Source organism: Coloeus monedula (genome assembly GCF_965178545.1).
Source record: "Coloeus monedula genome assembly, chromosome: 3".
Taxonomy (NCBI): Eukaryota; Metazoa; Chordata; class Aves; order Passeriformes; family Corvidae; genus Coloeus; species Coloeus monedula.
Genome location: NC_138783.1, coordinates 109,758,739 through 109,780,518, shown reverse-complemented (window position 1 = coordinate 109,780,518; position 21,780 = coordinate 109,758,739). Strand labels below are relative to the sequence as shown.

General features: G+C 34.5%; 1 protein-coding gene across 5 annotated transcripts in view; it reads left to right on the top strand.

Annotated features, from left to right (window-relative positions):
- Positions 1 to 21,780, top strand: part of DMD (dystrophin) — a 999,626-nt gene that overhangs the window by 292,792 nt on the left and 685,054 nt on the right. For all 5 annotated transcript variants that reach the window (XM_082277447.1, XM_082277448.1, XM_082277450.1 and 2 more), the window contains 4 exons: positions 1,738 to 1,839; positions 1,968 to 2,075; positions 7,561 to 7,740; positions 13,539 to 13,714. In XM_082277447.1, the coding sequence (XP_082133573.1) occupies positions 1,738 to 1,839; positions 1,968 to 2,075; positions 7,561 to 7,740; positions 13,539 to 13,714 (566 nt within the window). The remainder of the gene's footprint in view (positions 1 to 1,737; positions 1,840 to 1,967; positions 2,076 to 7,560; positions 7,741 to 13,538; positions 13,715 to 21,780) is intronic.

The following is a 21,780-nucleotide window of genomic DNA, read 5'->3' as shown; positions in this document are numbered from 1 at the left end:
GCTTTATAAATAACAGTCCTGACATGATATTTCAAACTTGGAACTTCATATTTTAAATCTATTCAGCCCAACACTGTATCTTGGTCTCATGGTTGTTATGGCCTCTCATGAGATATAACTAGATTTAAGATAGGTCATAGAATCAGCACTTCTTTCAGTGCAGATACTTGGTCATTTTGCTTACTTTATTAAAATAAAAGGTCTTGTCAAATTATTGAGAAAAAAAAAAAGAGTAGGTTTTGTGGCTCTTTGAAGTCATATGCTGAAAACAGTATTTTGTATTAACGTTTTTGCTGTGCAAATCAATATACTTCTCAGAATTAATGCAGAGTCAGATATTTGATCTTGTTCTCTTGAGGTCTTGGTGTTTTCTAGAGGACTGAAAAAAAAAAAAAACTTTTTATGGTCTACCACAGTGATAATTGATGGAGATGTTATTACAGTTGTTGAGAGAAAATTGGTTTTTTTCATGGGAGTCATTAAGAAAAGTCAGCTGCTTGAATGTGAGATATTTAAAAGTTACTCAGGTATGGGGATTTTTATAAAGTAGCTATGAGGAAAGATATGATTATTGAATTAGTAATTAGCAAGGTAAAAAATGCTCAATTGAATATTTTTATGGTTTTAGTGTCCACTAAATGGAAAATTGTATCTGCTGACTTTTTACTGTGAAATAAAACTGTTAAAGCAACAAATTCAGATGGCATTCTGAAGTTTTATCTTTCATTTCCTAGGAGGTGAAACTTAATTTTTTTATTTCTGATAGAAAATACAGTTCTAATTGTTATCCCTTGGTTTTAAGAATCCACTGTTTGGATGCTACATTTTTGCTAAAATTAAATTATAATCTCTATGAGGAATATGTAAATGCAAAAGATACAGCATTATATAATATCTCAAATTATAAGGGACCCATAAGAGTCCTGAAGTAAATAACTAAATATGAAAAAGGAAGAAACTACTATCTTTTTGTCAGGATGTGTTTCTGAAGTGGATGAAAAATTAAGAATGCAGTAGTTTAAGTATCTTTCAGATGTTTTATAAGAGATTTTTTATTTTGGAGCAGCTGAATAACTTGCATCTGATGCCCAGGGGTAATCAAGTCACTATAAATCATTGCAATAAAAGTGTTGTATCATCAGCTAAAATAAGGGAGAAGAGAAAAAGGTGGTGTTTTATGTAATACAAATACATATGGTATAGCATATGCTACAAATACCTGGGAAACCTCAGTGGGATTTGTGCTGGTGTGGAAGTTTATATGGGTGGGGTTTTTTCCACTGCAATATTTTAAAAGAGGTAAGAACTTTGACCACGTGTACTGTACTGATGCAGCTTAAAAGCCAAATTTTCTTTGACCACACCTTTGGGCCATCATGTTTATGTTTCAAGTAGTTCTGTTTTGGGCATCATAAAGTTTTGAAACAGAATGGGTTTTTGAAAGTGTAGTGCTAGAGACTTGCTAGAAAATTGTCTGTAGATTAGTTTTAAAATATTCTGTCTTTAGATCTATTGCTTTCCCTTTTCTCTCCATTTCGGTTTTATTTCAAATGATGCTAAAATCCAATTCAGTGTGACATGCAACATATTTTAAGGGCACATGCTCAAAAAAAAAAAGTGAATTAAGAAAATATTTCCATTAAAAAATTGTAATGCCATAGGGAAAACAGTTTTTCTTGTTTAGGAAGAAAAGACTAAACAAATGCAAAATTCTCTTTTGTGTTTCTTTCTCTCCAGCACTTTGGAAAACGGTGGGCAGCCATCTGTAGATGGACAGAAGAGCGATGGGTCCTCCTGCAAGATATTCTTCGTAAATGGCAGCATTTTGCAGAAGAGCAGGTGAGTAGCTTTTTAGCAGTTATAAACTGGAATGTTCTTCAAAATATTATAGGAAATATAATAATATATATATATAGCATATATAGGAAAGGCCTGATGGAAGCTTTTTCTCTCCAATTTTATTTCAGTGCCTTTTTGATGCATGGCTTACTGAGAAAGAGGATGCTGTGAGCAAAATTCGTACAACTGGCTTTGGAGATCAAAATGAAATGCTGACCAATCTAAGCAAATTAGCTGTATGTATATTTTCATTCTTCTATTTTATGTTCAGCTTCCTTAATCTGAGTCTGAATGCACATGGCTTTACCCCACTCTCACACTGTATGGTTTAACAGAACTTCTGTTTCATACTTTGGGACTGGGCATTGCCTCCTGTGGATAGAATAAGTTGGTTCATAGCCTTGCTGATAAAGGAACCGGTTGATACAGGAGTTTTTCTTGGTTGCATCTTCAGTCAAAAGCTCATGAAATAAAATAGCAATGGGTTGTCTTAAAAATACGTATACTTTTATAGTGATAGTTTCTTTGTTGATGCTGTTGGTGTGTGTACTGTGTGTGAGACTCAGTTTATAGACATCTGTGCAAAGGTTAATGCATAGTAAGTACTTACCATACAGCAAACCCTGTCGTACGTTCCTTGAACTTCAAAAAGCTAAAGGCTCAGAAGTTATGAAATGTTGAAATTAGTATTACTTTACAGCTGTACCTCAGCATCAGAAATGTAGTTACATGCACAAGATGCACCCTTTTCACCACATCCTCCACCTCACTCTTCAGCAAATGCTCCACCGTGCATGGTCTTTATGGAGGGAATTTAGGTCTGGCTGTGCCTGTAGAGGTGGGAAACTTGTTGCAGCCTAGACTTACCAGTGGCTTTGCAGCAGTAGGACCTTTGTAAAGAACATGATATGGTATGTGCTATTTCTGTATGCAATCATGACTGTCTCTGCATTTAGAGGAAAGGAAGCAGTCATGTCCATGCTTTGGTTAAAATAGGTAAATTATTGCTCTGTTAGGAACAAAACTGGTAATCTTTTCAGGCAGGAACAGTTTTCTGTTATTAATTAGATATTATTAAGTAATAAATATAATGGCATACAATTAATAATTATGCATTAGTCATTAATTGTTACTGGATATACATATCTTGGTTATGTATATCTAAGGCTCAACCTTAGATTTTTAAAAATTGATTTAGGATTTATGTCCTTCTCATCATTCTGCATTAAAAAGTAGAAATATTCAGGCTCTGGGTTAATAAAAATACCATGATGTTTCTAAGGTTTAAGTAACTATGATGTTTCTAAAATTTGCTCTATTTTATCCTCCCATATACAAATGTATAAAGCTGAAATAAAAATGTACTTACAGACTGATGGTTTAATTCCATTTTAGCTGGTCCAGAATTATTGGTAGATGTTCCTTTGATTCATAAAATGACTCAGTCATTAATGTACAAACCAAAAGATTGATTTTTAGCATAATCTTGAGACATTGTAATTATTACACTGCCATATATATTTTTTTTTCTCCTCCTTTCTTTTTCCTTCTGCAGCTCCTTAGGGTTTAGTAAAAATATGCATTTAGAAGTACAGACTTAGATTTTGATTAAAGATTACTTAGGATTAAGTCAATTTCTTTGTAAAGGAAGGAAAACGTGTATTTGCCTCAGTGTATATACTTCTTGGAAATTCTAACAATCTAACACGTGAGCAATCTTGAGGTTGACTTCAAGCCAGGCTTTTAACACGTAATGGATTGGAGACAACTCAGCATGCTTTAGAGTTCCTGCATGAAGAAAAATGTATTACAAGAAATTCAAATTTATTCAAATAATTTGTACTTTTGGATTTCAGAAGGTTGCTAGAGGACATAGGTACAGAAGGTTGAAATGTTTGTCACAAACTGTGAAGTAGCAGACTATTAATGGTTTGCAAGTCTTAAGCATAGGGCCAGTTTGGATACTTTTCAGAATTGCTTAAAAACATGATGTTAAAAAGGAAACACTTTCGTAATATTTTCATAAGTTTCATTAATGAACTCTTATGAAGTTAAAATTAAGTTAAAATTATGCTGCCTGTTTAAATTGTTACCCATTTTTGTCCTGAAATAATTGTGGTCTTTCAGGAAACTGAGTGAACAACATAAAATAGTAAATAAGGTGATTTTTCCATTGTCCTGAACATCAGCAAGAATCATGTCATCCTTAACAGAACAGGTGGAGTTTATTAATTGCAACTTAATCTTTTTTACACATGAGTAACTTTGGTCTTTTCAGAAACATGATTCATAATGCAATTGTTTAGGTATGTAAATATTGTTTGTATAGTAGAAGAACACTGCCTCTTTAGTGTCTTTGATTTGCATCAGAAAAATAGCTTTTACTTTTGGAATTCCTCTATCAGGTTTTAGACCTAGTAGCAGTTGTTACCAAATTCCAGGGAGTATGTGTTTTGACATTCACCCAATGCCAAATTGACAGAAGTTTAGTGTACGGCAATTTACTATTTTTATCTTGTCTGAATCTTCAGGAATTTGTATTAATACATCAGCCACATGAAATTTTTTTGCAGGGAATATATCCTCCTGCTCTTGGACTGGCTTTTAGAAATAGGGAAAAATGGGATCAAGCTGTCCTGACCCTGACATGCATGTCGTGCCTGTCTTTTGGTGTATTTTATTTTGGACTTAGACATGTGTTTGAATGTGGCAGAGGAGAAGCTGTTACTCTTACAATTAGGCCTGAATTGTGAAAGTGAGTCTGTGACGAAGGAAAATATTTATTTTCCCTTAGTATAAAAGTGTTTATATTCTTAACAATATGATAGCTTGGCCCCTCACTTACTCAGTCATTTCCAGCAAGAAATTACAGCATTAGCTGCTCCTGTTAGACCTTAAGAATTTTAGGTTTGATATTCTAATATGGCATAAGAGCTTCCAGCCTATGTTTTCTGCATCTCTTCCATGTAGAAAGTGGCCAGATTAAGGTTGTGTTCTTTAGCCAAACTCCTAAGCCCGAAGGAAATTTCTGAAGGTAATTTATTAAACCATTTAGAATTGCGACTGTTGATTTGAAATTCTACAACCCTCCTACACGGCCCTAAGCATTCTAAAGTGATCAAAGTGAAATAAGTCTGTTTAGATACTGTTCACAGTAGGGAAAACTTGACTTTTATATCATATTAATATCTACAGGTGGGAGCTTGCTCCAGTGTGGGCGCTCCACAGGGTCACAATTTCCGTCACAGCACATCTGCCTGTTCTGGTGTGGAGTCCTCCACAGAATGCAGTTTATTTCAAAGGATTTATTCAGTATTTTTATGTGAAAATTTATCTTGTCATTAACTCTCTTCTGGGATCTTCCTAGTTTAAAGGTCAGAGAAACTATTTAGCAGGTAGTTGCTCCAGTTCTTAAAATAATTCCTTAAAATAACTGAGGTTTTTTTTGTTTGTTTGTTTTTGGGTTTGTTTTGTTTGTTTGTTTGTTTTTTAATTTTCCACTTACTGTTTATTCACAGACACTATAATTGTCTCTAATTCTTACACAAGATGCAGGGTGAAACAGAGCATAGACTGAGCTGGAAGATGTGATACACTGAGAATGTAGAATTGAGGTGAAATTTTGGTGCTATGTATGGCATATGTATGTCATATGTATGTCATATTCAATTTCTTTCTTTTAGAAAAAATACTGAGAGCTATTGCAAAGGTATACAAGATCTACCTCTACATATTTATAGTATATGTTCCATTAATATAGAGTTAAATCTTTTTTTGTTTCACCTAATGCTTTTTTCTTTTTTTAACCTAGAGAAAATAAGTTAGATATTAACACGATTTTTGACTGGAATAAACTTCTTCGCAGCTGAAAACTTACTTTACAGTGGGTGTTGCTGGTTAGACTATTGCAGTAAGCAAAGTTTTTGATCTTTAATGAAAAGAAAAAAGCAAGAATTAAAAATTTAAACCCCCCAAAAATAGAACCACATTACCAAAAATAAGGAAATCACTTTATAACATTCAAATATCAGGGCTTACAGTATGTATTCAACAGAAGTTATGACTGATATATTTGATAATTAATTTCATAAAGCAAACTTCAATGTCTTGTCTTCTGAATTGGCAAATTACATATTTTGCAGTTGCTATTATTATTTTAGGTCTATTCTTGTGCTGGAGAAAAGCCCAAAGCATATTTTTGGTTATTGTGGCACACTGACAGGTTTTTAATGAAGAAATATGAAAACAGAATCTCCCAGTATAGTTTTCCAGATTGACTGTAGCTATCACAAAAGCATATTAAGTTGTAGTGAGCAGTATCTTTGAGAGAAATTTTTAGCATCCTTCCCTTTGTGTTTCACATCCCACTTGTGCTCCAAGTATCTTGGATTGATGCTGAACTCTTTGGTGTTGTGAGCTGGGGTGGTTGGAAATCAAGCACTGCTCTTCAGAGCTAAGCAATGTTTCACAGGATACCGATTTTTATTATTCCAGTCAGTGTGTATGGTGGCTTCCACATGAGCTTTTTCTGACACTGTAGGCGTAAAAAAAGGTCAAATATAGCAGTGCTTGAAATTTAACATGCTAAACCTGTTTACATCTACTTTCCTCCATCTGTTAGAATCTCCTACTACTCTGAAAACAGATTCTTCAGTATAAAGTTAGCTTCTACTTCTCAAGGATGTATCAATTTAAATTTTGATATTAACTGTACCTACCATTAGTAATTACAATGTTTCAAACCAAATCTGATTAGAAAGAGTACTGCTTACAAAGACAAATCTTTCTTCTGCTGAGTTGTATTTTTAATTACAATTTTGGATTATATAGCTGTAGAAAAGTATATGTAGACTAAATTCTGTTGTCTAACCACTTGTTTGATTATCCCTGTCATGTGTTGGGAATTGGAATGCAATCCACAACTGCATGGGAAAGTTCAAAATTTGGCCATGGTCAGCAGGATTAGGGTGTAGGGAATGAATGTTTAAGGAATGGAAATCAGTGGAGTAAAGCAGTTAAGGCTTTAACAAGTAAACCCAGGTAAGAACTGAAGCTATGAATGATCCTTGGATATATGAACAGCCTGTTTTGAACAGCCTGTTTGTGAACTCCTGTTTCTCAGGAGTTTCAAGGTCCCTTGGCAGTGTTTTTTTTTTTTTTTGTTTTTCTGTTTGTCTGGGCTTTTTTTGTTTTGTTTGGGTTCTTTTTTTTTTTTTTTTTTTTTTTGGGGGGGGGGTTGGGTTTATTCGTTTGTATGTTTTAATCCTGGTTTGGGATCAAATACTATTTTTCTAGGAAACTTTTTTCAATATGCAATATATAGCAAAGTACATTGAAACTTTAAAGAAAGGTTGACATGTAATTACATGATATAGGTGTTAGCATTGGTGCAGTTTTAAGGCTATTCCTGTAACACAACTGTTAGCTTTTGGATTCATGTCACCACCTGAAGCCTGCTGTGAGGTTTGGAGTTGCCTCACCTGCCATATTATGTTGCTTTGCAAAGTGCAATGTGTGCATTCCACTATGTAAGCTCTGCCAGTAGTTTTTATGGTAACAACATCATGGAATTATAGGAGCCCTTACCCATTTTCAGCTCTTTATGATGCTCTCCTCATGATTTTTCTTCTAAGTTTGTTGGATTCCTTTTTTGTGACTGTTTTGGTTTGGGGTTTTTTATGTAAGAATGTGTGTTCTTCCTTCTGTTACTTTGTTTAACAGATTCTAAAAGGAGATCTAGAAATGAAAAGGCAAATGATGAGTAAGCTGAAGTTGCTCAGCCAAGATCTCCTCGTAGCTGTGAAAAATAAAGCAGTGGCTCAAAAGCTGGAAAGTCGTCTTGAAAATTTTGCCGAGCGCTGGGAAAGCCTTGTGCAGAAGGTGGAGAGCAATTCTAAGCAGGTTTGTAAAATCCAGTTTTATCAGTTTGTGACAATCAGATCCTTTGACAGTCAAATGCTTGAAGTAGTTTTGGTGCTGTTTGTCATCTTGTTTTAATTTTTTCCCCTGCATGATTGCTTAAGACATATTTTATTTTTAGGACAGCATAATACAAATGTAATATAACTTTCCAGAATTTTATTTCTCTCTTTAGTTTTTAATCTCTCTTTATAGTGTTGATTACTTTCTTGGGTTGTTAACTATGTTTTTAGGGATGATACAAACCATAATGAAAATACCTTTCCAGTTAATTTATTTTTAACCTATAATAACACACTTTTTTATAGCTGTCTCTTTGAAATAGCACATAGTCTTAAATTAGTGCCAGAACTGTCTGCTAGTTTAAGTGAAATTATTTTTTTTCAACAGTAAAAGTTTATAATTGATTGCTATTTTACTTCTGCATATCATATGCTGATTTACAGATTAAAAAGAGAGGCTACAAAAAAAGGAAATTTATTGGAAAAATAAAGAAATCAATCTATATCTGTAACCAAAGTGACAATGAAAAAATATAACCTGCTATTATGTTTGAACACTTTCTCTTAACTATAATACATTTAGAAAAGAAATTGAGGTTTTAAACCAGGTAAAAATAATCAGCTCTCTGGTGTAGTACCCAAACCCATATACAATTATTTTGCCTAGACATCTTGCTAGCACCTCTTTCTTACTGTATTTAAACCCAAATGGGCTCCCTTTTTTCCATTCCATTATCTCACTAATATTGGGTTATTTTTGTGCTCTCGTTGTATGACTGATAAAATGGAAATGGATATTAAGGCTTTTTAATTAGGCAGCACAGAGCAGACTGTTACAGCAGGTACTTCTGTCCTGTCCATACAGGTCTCTCACAGTTCTGGTCAGTTTGATTCAATTCCCTTGAGCATGCTGCCCTTTTTTGTTGCTCTATACAAACACTTCATCCAAATTTTGTTTGGGTAATTAAAGAAAAGCTGCTGTAATTAAAGAAATACTTCATGTGGTGATCTGAATACCTCTCAATAACCTTGCTTTCAACTCATACCTTAATATTTTAGTTTTCTCTGTGATAGTTAGAAAAACCAGCTGATGTTGGAAAAAATCAGTGTGGGAGAATAGAAGGAAAGAGAACGGGGCAAGGGCACAATTTCACTTAGTAAGAGAAAGCAAAACCAGATTGTGTACACAGCATTTAGGAGTTGGAAATAAGATTTAGTTATAACATATTTACTGTGGAAAACCTCCTGTTTCAAAGCAGAGGAAAATTCCAGAGATTCTTTTTTGGATTTGGGATGGCTAGGATCACGTGATTTGAGGTAGTCAGTAAGTCACTCCAGATTGTTCAAGAGCTGTTTAGATTGGCGATCACTCCTATAAGCAGATACTAGTTTTGAAAATGGAACTTAAGTTACAGAAAATGAAGTGAGCAGTCCTGAGAGTTTAAACATAGATCAGCATGCCTGGGAGATGCTTTGGATTCCAAAACCAGTGTAGCTGTCCTATCATAGCAGAGCACTTCACTTGAAAAGGTTTTCCTCCAAGCTGCTCTGCTTTGGACAGCGGTGATTTTCTGTCATGGGGATATTGCTTCACCTTCTGGAAACATTGCACAGTCAGTGCTGACTGTAGGACCTGTTTCTAAGGCACTGATACACTGTTCAGACATATCTTCTGTGAAATACTGGTGGTGTACTTGTCAACATGTGTTTCTCTCTAGGCAGGCAGACAATATTAGTAGAGTTTTTAAAAATATTCATTACAGAGCTCATTTATGTGTTTACACTGCAAGGAAAAAATGCGTTTACAAGATCTCATTATGCTCTCTACTCATGAGCTGGGGAGGAGGAGACTTTGAAGAGGGTGAAAAATAGGGTATTTTTCACTAAAATCTATCAGAAAATGCACATTTTATTCATCAGGCTTAGGTATTGCCTTCAAAATTAACTTTACGTGATTTAGTGTTGGACTTGGCAGAGCTAGGTCAATACTTAAACTCAATGATCTTAAATGTCTTTTCCAATCTAAAGGATTCTATGATTAATAATTTTCATAATACCTTCATAATTACATTTTTGTCCTTAGTTATTTCCCCTTTTCTCTTAATAATGTGTCACTTAATGATTAACTTGTTAACAAAATAAGAAATTAAATGGAAGAGACATCTCCTCAGGCTCAGTTCAAAGATGATTCTCCAACTAGACATACAAAGTAGTTATAAATCCCAAAGGAAAAGTGCAGAAGGAGAATGTGAGTCCTCCCACATTTGGCTGAATTAATTGCTCTTGAATTCAAGCATCTAATCAGAACACATGGCTGAAGCTTCTGCTACAAATGACTGGAAGGCAAGGGTGTGAGAGAGAAATACCTCTAAAAAAGCAGTTTGTCCTCATCATGAAAATGTCAGCTTTCCTTCACTGACCACACAGTGGCATCAAGGACAAGGACAGCTTGCTTAGGTTAGATGCGTAGCTTCCAGAAACTCTAAACCCAGCTTTGCTGAGTTCATTATGCTCCTCTAAATTGTACTGAAAATCTTTCCAAACTAAAGAAAACACCATTCCTCATCTGAACTTCCCCACTCACAGAGATAAATTTCATCAAAGAGCAGATGACAGCTCCAAAAGTGAGTGTAAAAGAAAATTATGAGTTTATCAGGACAGAGGGCACTTCCAATGACAGTAATAAATGTTGGCATTAAAGGAAGGCTGCTGTATAAATGAGAAATAAAATGACATAAAACTACTGAAGTGCTGTACACACATTGTACATATGTTTGCCTATAGATGATGAAAAAGATTTGAATTTTTCTACTCTGAAAAGAGATGAGTTTTAACATATTTCTAAGATGCGCTTGATGTGATACTGCAGGCAAGCATTGTATTTTGAAAGCCTTTTAATGTGCAGCCTTGTGAGTCACCTTAGCACTTTCCATATGATTTTCTAGTGGGTTAAAGCCCTAGTCTATATTGCCCCTTCTCAGAATCACATTTGCTATTCAGGGACTGAGAGGGATGAAGAAAATATACATTTATTTGGACCATCTTTGAATAATACATGAAACACACCATTTTGGTGATTAAAAAGATGTTTGGGTGGGGATATTTTTTGGTTGGTTGGTTTTGGTTTTTTTTCTTTTTCTTTTTTTTTTTTTTCCTTCATTTTCTTTTTTTCCCCAGATAAGCCAATTAAAGTTACTTCTTTTTTGTAATTCCTAATATTTTTGATTGTCCTATACACACTAAATTGTATGCAGTTTAAATGTGAACCAGCCTTCTCTTGCAGAGTAAGACTGCAATCTACCTTTCAGTCTTACCCTGTCTGTAGTTAGAATAATTATGAACTTCAAATTCACATCTCCATTCTCCTTTTGAAGCACATAGTATTTAACCTCCACTCCTGTTGATTCAGCATGAAAAACAGTTTTTTACTATTTTGACATTGAAATCATTACCCCCCACAGCATCATGACATGACTGCTCTGAGCAGTAACTGCACTACCAGCTCTGGAAGTGCAGTTCCCCATCTCCAGCTGAAGCTGCTACTCCTGTGTAATTGATATTATGCTGCAGATGATTCCTACAGTGCCCTAGCTCTGGTTTATTCTGTGTTTCACCTTCTTTGCTGAAAACTCTGCCCTAATATTGATTAGCAAATGAAAACATGGCAGGATATGACTCTGGGTGTCTGAAACATCATCCTGTCATTGATTTTTAGATAAAACAGAGTGTAATAAGAATTTATGAGAAGAGGAAAGAGAGACACAGAGACTGTACCCAAACTTAGAGAATAGGCAAGAAATTCTTTTTTTTCTTATGTTTAGTCAGCTCAGGGACTTTCTAGCCTCAAATTTCATAGAACCCTAGACATCAGAAGCTTTAACTTGCTTTTCTTTCTGCCCTATAATTAATTAAAATAAAATGGAAAAGTATGCTGTATAGAGTTTTAAATAAAAATATGGAAATGCTGACTTAATATTCTCATGATTTCTGTAGGAAAAAAAGTTAAAATCAATACATTTGTTGAGAGAATTAAAACAAGAGTGTTACTACATAAAATTCTAGTGATTAAAAAGTCAACTGGGTGTTTTTCTCTTCCAGAGAATTTTGTAGTTCATATATTAGCTAAATCCCTGCAGGTCACAAGCGGTTTGTTCAATTGACATAATTAAGCATATATTTTTAAAAAAAACTGTTCTGTATCTAAATTTTATAATCTTCTGAGTAGTCCAGAGTCTGCTCTAAAATCTAGACTAGTGCCTCTTTCTAGAGGTGGAAGAACAGCATTGGGTTAACTGCTTTAAGTAAGAAATAGAGACAATTTACAGTGGTAAAGCACTTCCCAACTCATCACTTCCACTGGCAGCCTGGCCAAAGAACAGGAAGACTTTTGCATAGAAGACAATGTGAAGAATTCAGAAAAGGAATTTGTTGGGGTTTTTTTCAGGTTTCTTAGCTTTACTGATGTTGCCTGCTGGGAAGAGGCTTCTTACTAACAGTATTTCCCTTTCCTTGTCATTCTACTATTTTTTTCAATGCAAGAAAGCATTGTGGGAAAGGTGTTAGACCTGTTTGCCTCTTCCTTGTTTGTAGAAGCACTTATGTCTCAATAACTAAGCAGACTCAATTCTCTTACTGAGTTTCTGATAAAAGAAGTAATAGATAATTTAAGTATGTGTTTATAGTTTAATGGAGTTTTAGATACTGGAATTTCCATTATTGAATTGGAAACTCTAATTCTTGCATATTAGCAAAAGCAAAGAAGCAGGGCTCTTCAGGTGCACAACTTTTTCTACTCCTGGTATAAATTCTTTCTTTTATTTTCCGTTTCATTGCTCTTAAACTGTGAGTTGGTCATTGGAGCTGTAACTAGAGCATTTTGACAAATGAGCCATCATCTGAGAGAATCAGAAAAAGAAGTGACCTATTTCTCATGAGTTAAGGGATTTAAGAACAGCTGCCCAGGTCTGAGCCGGAAGTTTCTAGTTTGGTGTTATATGGAAAAAAGTATAAATTGGCAGTACATGCACAAGCAGTGTACAAACAAGTATGAGCAAAAAATATTTCTCATCATTCTTTTTTTAATTCAGCTGAGCTATACAAAGGGGTTTTTTCATGTTACTGGGGCAAAGCTAAATGCATTAGATTGGTAGTGTTTACAGTGTTACATGCCATGGGTATTAGTAACCCTTTAATATTTTTTTTTTTAATTTGGCATAAAACTGATGCAAATTAATTTGCCTTCAAGTGTGTATGTCCTAATCTAAGATTTCCAGCCAGAAAGTTGACTGCCCTTTCATGCAAGTAGGTTATGGTGAATTACATTAGATTTGAAATTTTTTATAAATGGTAAGACTAATGATTGGTAATTTAGTAATTTTCATGCCTTCATCACCTCTCAAGGAGCAAATTTTCAGACTGGGGACAGTCTGAAATTATTATTTAGTCATAGTAAAATTGTATGTATTTGCTATCATTCAATTCCATTGTAAAATTCCATTGATTTCTTTTCTTCATTCAGCATGGATTACAGGGAGCTGAGAGTTCATTAGAATCCTTTCTGATTTTGATATTGGCTTTTGCAGATATCTTATTCACACACCATGAGTCAGATAAAACAATCTGGCTTGAGTTGCATGTAAGGTTTTTTTCTGAAGGTCAGCCTATGATCAGATGGGAGCAGTTTTTCTATTATTTTCATTATTTTGTATTGCTTCTCCAAACAATCTTTACTGAAGTCTTTCAAACAATGTGTGACCTCTGTTTTTGTACTTCTCACAGATTTCGCAGGCTGTCACTACCACTCAGACATCACTAACACAGACAACTGTAATGGAAACTGTAACTATGGTGACCACAAGAGAACAAATCCTGGTTAAGCATGGTAAAGAGGAGCTCCCACCACCTCCACCCCACAAAAAAAGGCAACTCCTTGTGGATTCAGAAATTAGGAAGAGGTGAGAATCATCAAGAGACAGAGAGAATACTGATAGAGTCTGGATGAAAATGCAAAAATAGTCATTTGACTGCAATATTTTTCTGTATGCTATTTTGAGCTTAAAATTGTATTTCTGTTCTCTGTTAGGGTACCAGCTGATAATTCTCTTTCTTTATTCAGTATGAGTTATGGATTATATTGTGCTTCTATTCCACCTATTTATCAGTATAGAATGTTAATGATTACATCAATACCATTGCATAGTAATTATAGTCAGTTGAAGTCCTTATGTATGGCATCGTGGGGATCCCACTCGGCTATGGTCTTGAAACATGATGGGCAAGAAGCATTCCATTAATTCTAAGAATTTTGTATTCTTTAAGAAGCATTTTATAGTAGTTAAAATACTAACAATGCAGATATTACCTGGTTTCTAAAGTTCATTGTATTCTTCTTGGCTTATGGGTCAGGAGTAAAAATAGCAGCTCTGCAGAGGCAGTTAATATTTGGTGAAACATGCATTATTACTTTCAGATTTTTTTTCCTGTGTAACTCAAGTACAAGTGACAAGGGATTTTAGATTAATGCCGAACACTAGTTAAAGTCAGGAGAAAAATTTCTGATGTGTTTAAGGAGAATTGCCTCAAGCACTAAGTTTCTAAATGAGGTGCTAAGAAGGTAGAATTCAAACATTCATTGTAACGTTTGTTTTGGAAATGTGTTTTGATATTCAGATGAACATGAATTCCAAGGTAATAGATTCAAGGACTGAAAGGGACATGAAACTGCATTCAGTGTCTCATTTCTATAGACAATGTCCTCGTTTAGTTCAATGTGTTTACCAGGACAACTATTTTCTTATAAAATAGTGTTTCACTTACTAAGAAGAATGAAATATAGCAAGAATAGGAGAAACCTGGCTTCTTTTAAATTGAAGCTGTATGTTACTGAAAAAATAGATACTTTTTTATACACAGGCATTGTACCTGTGTTTAACCATTCTAAAAGTAAGGTTTCTAGCTCAGCATCATTATTTAGGAATGATTTAAGAAGAGTGATTCTCCCCCTTTTTGTTAAATTGGATAGCTATTTCTATGGAAATTGCTTAGTCTAAATAATATGTTAAGCTAAATTTGAATGAATTGAATCTATCTCCAAAGTCCTCCTTTGGAATCTGTTTTTTCCCTTATCCTAGGTTACCATTAAATCATAGTGAGAATTATATTTTGCTGTTATATTCCCAAGCACTCAAAATAATGCACAGAAATGAGTATCAGCAGACTTGTAAGTCCTGAATTTGTTGAAGGAATTTTTAGATGGCATAGTTATTACTTATCAGGAATTATAAGCCTTAGCACTCCTGTAAATGTTTCAGTATTAATTGCAAAGATGAGAAACGGGATCAAGGCCCTGTTGGCTTATATACCACAGTAAACCTTTATTGCAGCATGGTCCCTATCATGAAAATAGTGATGTGCTTTATTTTGAAATTGAAAAATTAAGAATCCTTGTTGTTTTCAAGTATTTAAATAATTGATATTTTAAAACTTTTCACTTTTTTCTTTCCATACTGAATGTTTTAGGAATGACCTTACTTCATAAGGATGTAAAGTATAAGGCCACTGCTATAAAGGAAAGCATTATCTTAATTAAAGCTAAATTAAGTAGGATGATTTTTTTTGAAACCTACTCTTTTAATTCTTCAAGAAAATTGTTGCTATATGTATCATTATAAAACTGGAGACCAATTGGCAGTAGGAGTTCCTTTCCCAACTACTATATATTTGCTGTTAGCATATATTTTCCTTCTTGTTCATATTCTTTTAATTTGCCTTAATACTGAAAGTAAACTTGGCAGGGTACAGCAGAATACAGACTTCATAGTCATCAGGCAATGAAACTGCCTGAGGGCAGGAGTTAGCTGGATTATGGGAATTGGTTTTGTTCCAAACTACCTTGGTTTATAGAAACTGATAATTATGTGTTGCTAGAGTGTTTTAGCTGATGTCTGTCTAAAGCACTACAACTAACAAGTTTATATATAAATCTGACTGATCCTTTTACAGAAAATAGGATATATTATCAACTTTGAGACTAGGATTGCTTGTAAATATACTACTGGTAGATCTGCTACCAAATTTACAGTGTTAATGATTTTTTTTTTACCATGCATACTAGGTTTCAAGGGGTTTTGATTTGTTTTAATGCTTTCTAAACTATGTGCATTCACTATATAATTTCTGTTTAACTTTGAGATTAGAGTCAAGATAGAACAACCTTTAGTTCTGAGTCTTTGCCTGGGATGACTTTACATAAGTGAATAAGTTGTGGTTTCTTTTAGATGTGTAAAATCAGAGTCCTTTTCATTTATGCACAGATTAGACTTTTATTTTGATCTGCTGGGAGAGAAATCCGACTTTTACAAGGAAAAATGGAGTTAATTGTTTGATACACTTTAATATGCTCCAACTATTGTGTTGTGTGCTGAAATTACTAGATTTGCTTTAAAAATGCAATTGCACCAGCACATGAGAACTAGTCCAGGGTGACTGTTACACCTATGAGTGGATCTACATTATGGCAATGTCCAAAAGTAAACGTTGGAAATGTCCACAGCTGTGCAGCAGGATGAATTATGGTTGTATTATCTGAAGGCAGTGTTTCTCCATTCAGATAATTTTTTGGCATTTCTAACTGAACAGAGAAAAAAACAGAAAAAACCAAACCCCACAATTTATGTACCTTTAGTCTGTAGAAAGTCCAAGCGGATGTTCCACAGTGGGAGGACCAATCAATAAATAGCTTCAGAAAAACACTTTGACAGTAAACTTTGGGGAAGAAGTTTCAGCTTAGAACAACAATTGTTGTGACTGTTTTTAATTAATATGTAAAAATGTAGTCCTGAAAACAAACACATTTAATAGTATGTTGCTGTCTTTCTCAAAGAAAAGGAAATATAAATTTATACTAAATATAAGCGTAATAATGGAAGAAGAAAGCTTATCTTAAAATGTGGGTGCTCAGTTAAAATATCTTTGTTCATTGGTGACTAGACACCTTTTTGATCAATGCTTTTTTCTGATGTGAGAAGAAGCATTATATTTGAAAAAACAGCCAGTCATTTATTTTCTGGGTGCACTGTTGGCCACAAGATCTTTCAGGGCTTTTTTGTTTGTATTCAGTTGTAGCTGCACCCCAGGATAAACAAAGCCCATAGTGATGCATGCCTTTTGATTTTTTTAAAGAAACTAAAAGAATGGGGGTTCTCAACCTACCTCTCCTACATTGTTCTCTATTGCATGTGTTTACAACCAAAATTTTCCCTGAGCCCTTAATAGCTAATAGTTTATGGTTATGTACTCTTTAGTTTCGGTTTGATTAAAAAAACCCTAGCAATTACTGAAGCTTCCAAAAGTGAATAACCAGACTGTGTTGGCTGCTTTCTGCAGCCACAGCACAACACACTGCATGCTGTTGCTTGGTATTTTGGGGCTGGAAGGGAAAGACACATTGGGGGTTGAGGCCTTTTTGAGGTGGTGAATAATGCTCCCAGGTTTTGCCAGCTTCTTTCATCTGTTCTCAGGTTTTTGGCAACATTGTTTCTTTAAAGGAGTATATTTGAAATAAATGCATCAGGCTCCATTGCCACATGTTTGGAAAGATTTGTGCTCCAGATTTGCTTTGCTGTGAATTAAATGTTTTAGAGATACTAGAAACCTCTTTAAGGAGGAAGAGTATTTTGGCTACTCAGTGAATATTGTGTTACTGTACTCTGTAAGAGTACAGCCTCCAGTTACTAAGCCGAGGAGAAAAAAATGGATGGCTAAGAGTGAAGCATCAAACTTTCAAGAATGTGTTTTACTTTAATATTTCCAAGTGTTTTGTCAGGATTGAAAGTATAAAAATCTCTATTTAAACTGAAGAAATTGAGAAGAAGCAATTTGATTTGTAGACCAGTAACATCCACAGGACTGAATGTCACATTTCCATTGCTCTTATTCACTGCGACATGGATGCATGGGAAGGAAGCTGTTGATTTTTTCTTGCCTCTTAAAGCAAGTTTTTGCCATAAGTGATGGAAAGCAGAGATAAGAATCAGATTTGATTTTTTTTTTAAATTTCTTCCCCCTCCATTCTCCCCCCAAAAACCTAAAACTGCTTCAGAAGTAATGTTTCAAAATGTCAGAATAATTCAGGTGAGTTAAGTTCTGCTACTAGTCAAAGAAAACCTCCTTTTCCCAAAGGAATAAATTTGAAACTGAGAAAGATAAAATACTTGGAGTTGTATAATAAGATCTTGAGAAGTATGTATTAGGCATTAGGGCTAGAGATAAATGCAACACAGCTGAGGTTATAGAATTTAAAAAACCCATGTAAATGGGAGGAAGGGATGCAAGGTAACATTTGTTTTCATGGTATTTACATATTCTGGGAAAAACAGGTCAGTTGCATATCATAGAAATATCTGAAAATTACTCTGGTCATGCTAAGTTTTTAAATAGCAGACAGGTAAGAGTTGGTTAATATTTAATTTAAACATATTTTTAATATTAATGTGCTTCAGTAATGTCCAAAGATACCTTCCTTTGTAATTTGGTAAATAGCTTTTTACATGCTTAATGTTTCCAGGGAAGGTCTACTTGCCATAACATTATTATTGGTATAATGTTAATCTGAAGATTTGAAAGAGACTTGATGCCCTTTGAAGAGCAAGGTGTGTTAAAAAGAGTATAGTTGCTCCATCTAGTGTTTTTTTGATTTAACAGCTGAGAAAGACCTCTGGTGAGCTGGGGATTTCAGTGCAGACATGGAAACAAAATAATTCAGTAATGTGGTTCTCGGATCAAAGTTGTATCATTCCCTGCCAACTCAAGATGTAGGCAAATGGTTTTATGTCTGCCCAAGATTCACAGTGGTGACAGGCCCAGTGTGATTTTTGTTTGGGGAAGGAAGGAAAAGAAAAAAAACAGACGAGCAAAGGAAATTGTCAGGCAATTTCTGTCTGTTAAAAGAACAAAGTACTGAAACCACCGTCTGGCCATGGTAGCAGTAATATAGTAATGTAGTTTAAAGATGAAATTCAGTCAGTTTAGAGATAAGATTATGCACCATGATGGCCGCATGACAGGAAGATACTTCATGCCTCGTGTTCCTATGTGAACTTGTTCAACATTGAACTTGTTTCTGTATCTATTTACTCAAAGCGTATTTTAAAACCATCTTCATACTTTTAATCTATGCCAGTCACAATTTCATGGAAAATTCTCCACAAACTGATTTTCTGGATCATCCTAAGCCATATGTCCACTTCAGACTCCCATTCCAAACTCTCTTACTATGATCATGTATCAAAATTTACTCCTTGTTCTGGCTTTCCTTTTCCATATTAAATACACAATAAATCTCAACTTTGAGGCATTTCACAACTTAATTGCATCACATTTTTTTCCTTCTGTGCATGGAATGTCCAACCCAAATACACAGCACAGCAAGATACTGTAGTCCTACTAGAAGTCCCTTGTCTAATAAAAATAAAAAATCTGGAAATCACTAAGCAACAAGAGAAAATTTGTTTATATTTCACAATAAAATCAAATCTCCATTTGAACTCAGCTGGCATGTGCTAGCCTGTAAAGAGAGGGCTGTGGGACCAGTAAAAATAGTATCTCCCTTGTGGAACAGCAGAAGAAAAGACTAACTGGAAAACAAAACCATGACTTCTGCATGAAGAATAAATCCACTCCTTCAAATTGAATTTTTAGGTGGTTAGCGTGCCAATGTGCATGTTAATTTAAGGTAGTATTTAAAGTAATTTCTCAAGTGAGTTTTGGTTTAGTATCTTCCATGGATCTATTTTTACAAATTCTACGTGAGGTGAAGTTTGTTGGGACAGAAAGGTAGTCTTGCACTATTTTATGTCAAAAGTATTGTTGCTCCTAGGAGATTTAAAGACTGTATTTATACTTCCATATCAATCTAGAGCTAATATAATTTTTAACTGCAGCTGTGCTCAGAAAGGAAGCATACAGTCACTAAAGCAGAATGATTAAATGCTATTTCTACCAATGTTCCCTCCTTTTACACAAGATGAACATGACAGTGTTTTGTTTGGTTTTTTTCATACTGGGTAAAATGTCTTTATCTTACAAATATTTATGTACTGCAAAAAGGTACTTAAACTTAACTTTTATGTATTTTAATTATCTTCTACCCTCCTATTGCCCTTTTTGAACAGGAGGCTTTGTTTCTGAAATTATATTTATCTCCAGAAGAAACTGCAAGTGACAGAGCAATCTGTTATGTGAGATCAGCTTTGTCATATCAGAGAATCATATCATATTATAGAGTGCTTTCAGTTGGAAGGGACCCTAAAGGTCTGTGCCTAATACTCACCACCATCTGATGGCTCTCTGGGCCATGAGATGTGTTCCTAATTATTTGTTGTACTGTCAAAACCATCCCAAATGCTCCCATTCTTCTTCCAGGTGTTGCAGAGGCAAGGGATAAATCCTGTCTTTTGAAGAATTGATCACCGATAAATGTTTTTCTCTGTCAATTTCCATCCTGTGCCAGGGTAACACCAGGCTATTTTTCAGATAGTTGGTCTCACTAATCCTACTTGCCTGCAGCTTCAGAATAGAACAAATGCCAGAATTCATACAATTGTACCTGCAGTCAAGGAATTTTAGTACTCAGGGACCGGTAAACTTGTCTTCACTGCTGTCAGATGTCTGGTGGTTTGTGATCATCAAATATACAGTTATTATTTGCAGATCAGAGGATAACACTTTACTTCAAGAATTGCAGTTGATTTAATGATCAGAAATAAAGCTGAAGTAGGAAGCTCTTAACTGACTGTGGAGTTCAAGTTCAGGGATTAGAATCCGTTACCGGCACAGACATTCCTTGAACCATCTGGGAATTTTATTTTGTCTTCTGCCTCTGGATTTGTAGTTCTTTATAAAACTGAAGATTTCTGCACTTTCCATTACTTCAAAGTCACATTTTTTCACCTGGAATGATTATTCAAATAGTATTATCAGGAATTGTTTTATCAAAATTATTCCTAAGAGTCTATAATTTGAAAATAGAATATTGGACTGAGATTAAGGTAGTGTGTGATTCTTTTTCTTTTGCTTTCATTATTTATGAATACAAAAAATCGCAGTGGAGAAGGAAATAAAAGGGAATCATAAATATTAGCTCAGGCATGGAAATTTTTCTTATATGCATTTTTCATTTCTGTATATGTAGATTTATATAGCACCTGGTTTTACCTTACATCCTTGTATTTTAGAAGTATAAATCCTTGTATAAATGAAGTCTATTTTTATAAAATAATTAAATTCATCCAGGGGTATAATTGTTGTTCAAGTTACTGTTTTTAGTAGATTTTCATTTGTATGAAAATGATGCAACCTATAGTCACAAAGCAAACTGAAAGATAAAGCTCATTATTTTTTCCCCCCAGGTCTTTCTGCTCTATTGTGTTTACTGTGTTGCTGCAGAAGGAAAGTCAGCTGCAAAAGGAATATAAATATTAGAACATACAGTGCAATAAAGAAATGCAATCAAGCAGAGAGTGTGGCACAACTGAGAAAAAATATTGTCTGAAGCTTCTTGTTTTAGAACCTACAGTAGATACTGAATCACAATTTCAAACTTCTAGACATTAGTAATCTACATATATACATTTTGAGACATTACCTTACAAGTGGTTAACAAAAATTAAGATCAGTTTTACAGGAGTTGATGAAAGAATCCAGACTGTAGTAAGGAGGACTGTGGAGTAAAAAATTAGTTATAAAGTAAGTGCAGAGAGTTGGGGATCTTAATTTTGGTTTCTAAAGCTTTAACTGTAGAAAGTTGTACCTGTTGATTGGTGATTACATTCTACAACAAATTTGAGTCAATCAGAAAAGATTCTTTCTTACCATCAAATTTTCTACTTGAATTTCCTTTATAATATCATCATTACAAGCTGGGATATAAATCTCACAGGTTTGAAGGTTGCATCCAGATAGGCCTTACATCCTCAGCTCAGCCAACAGACTTGTGGTACTCTCTCTTCACTGAGAGGCATTT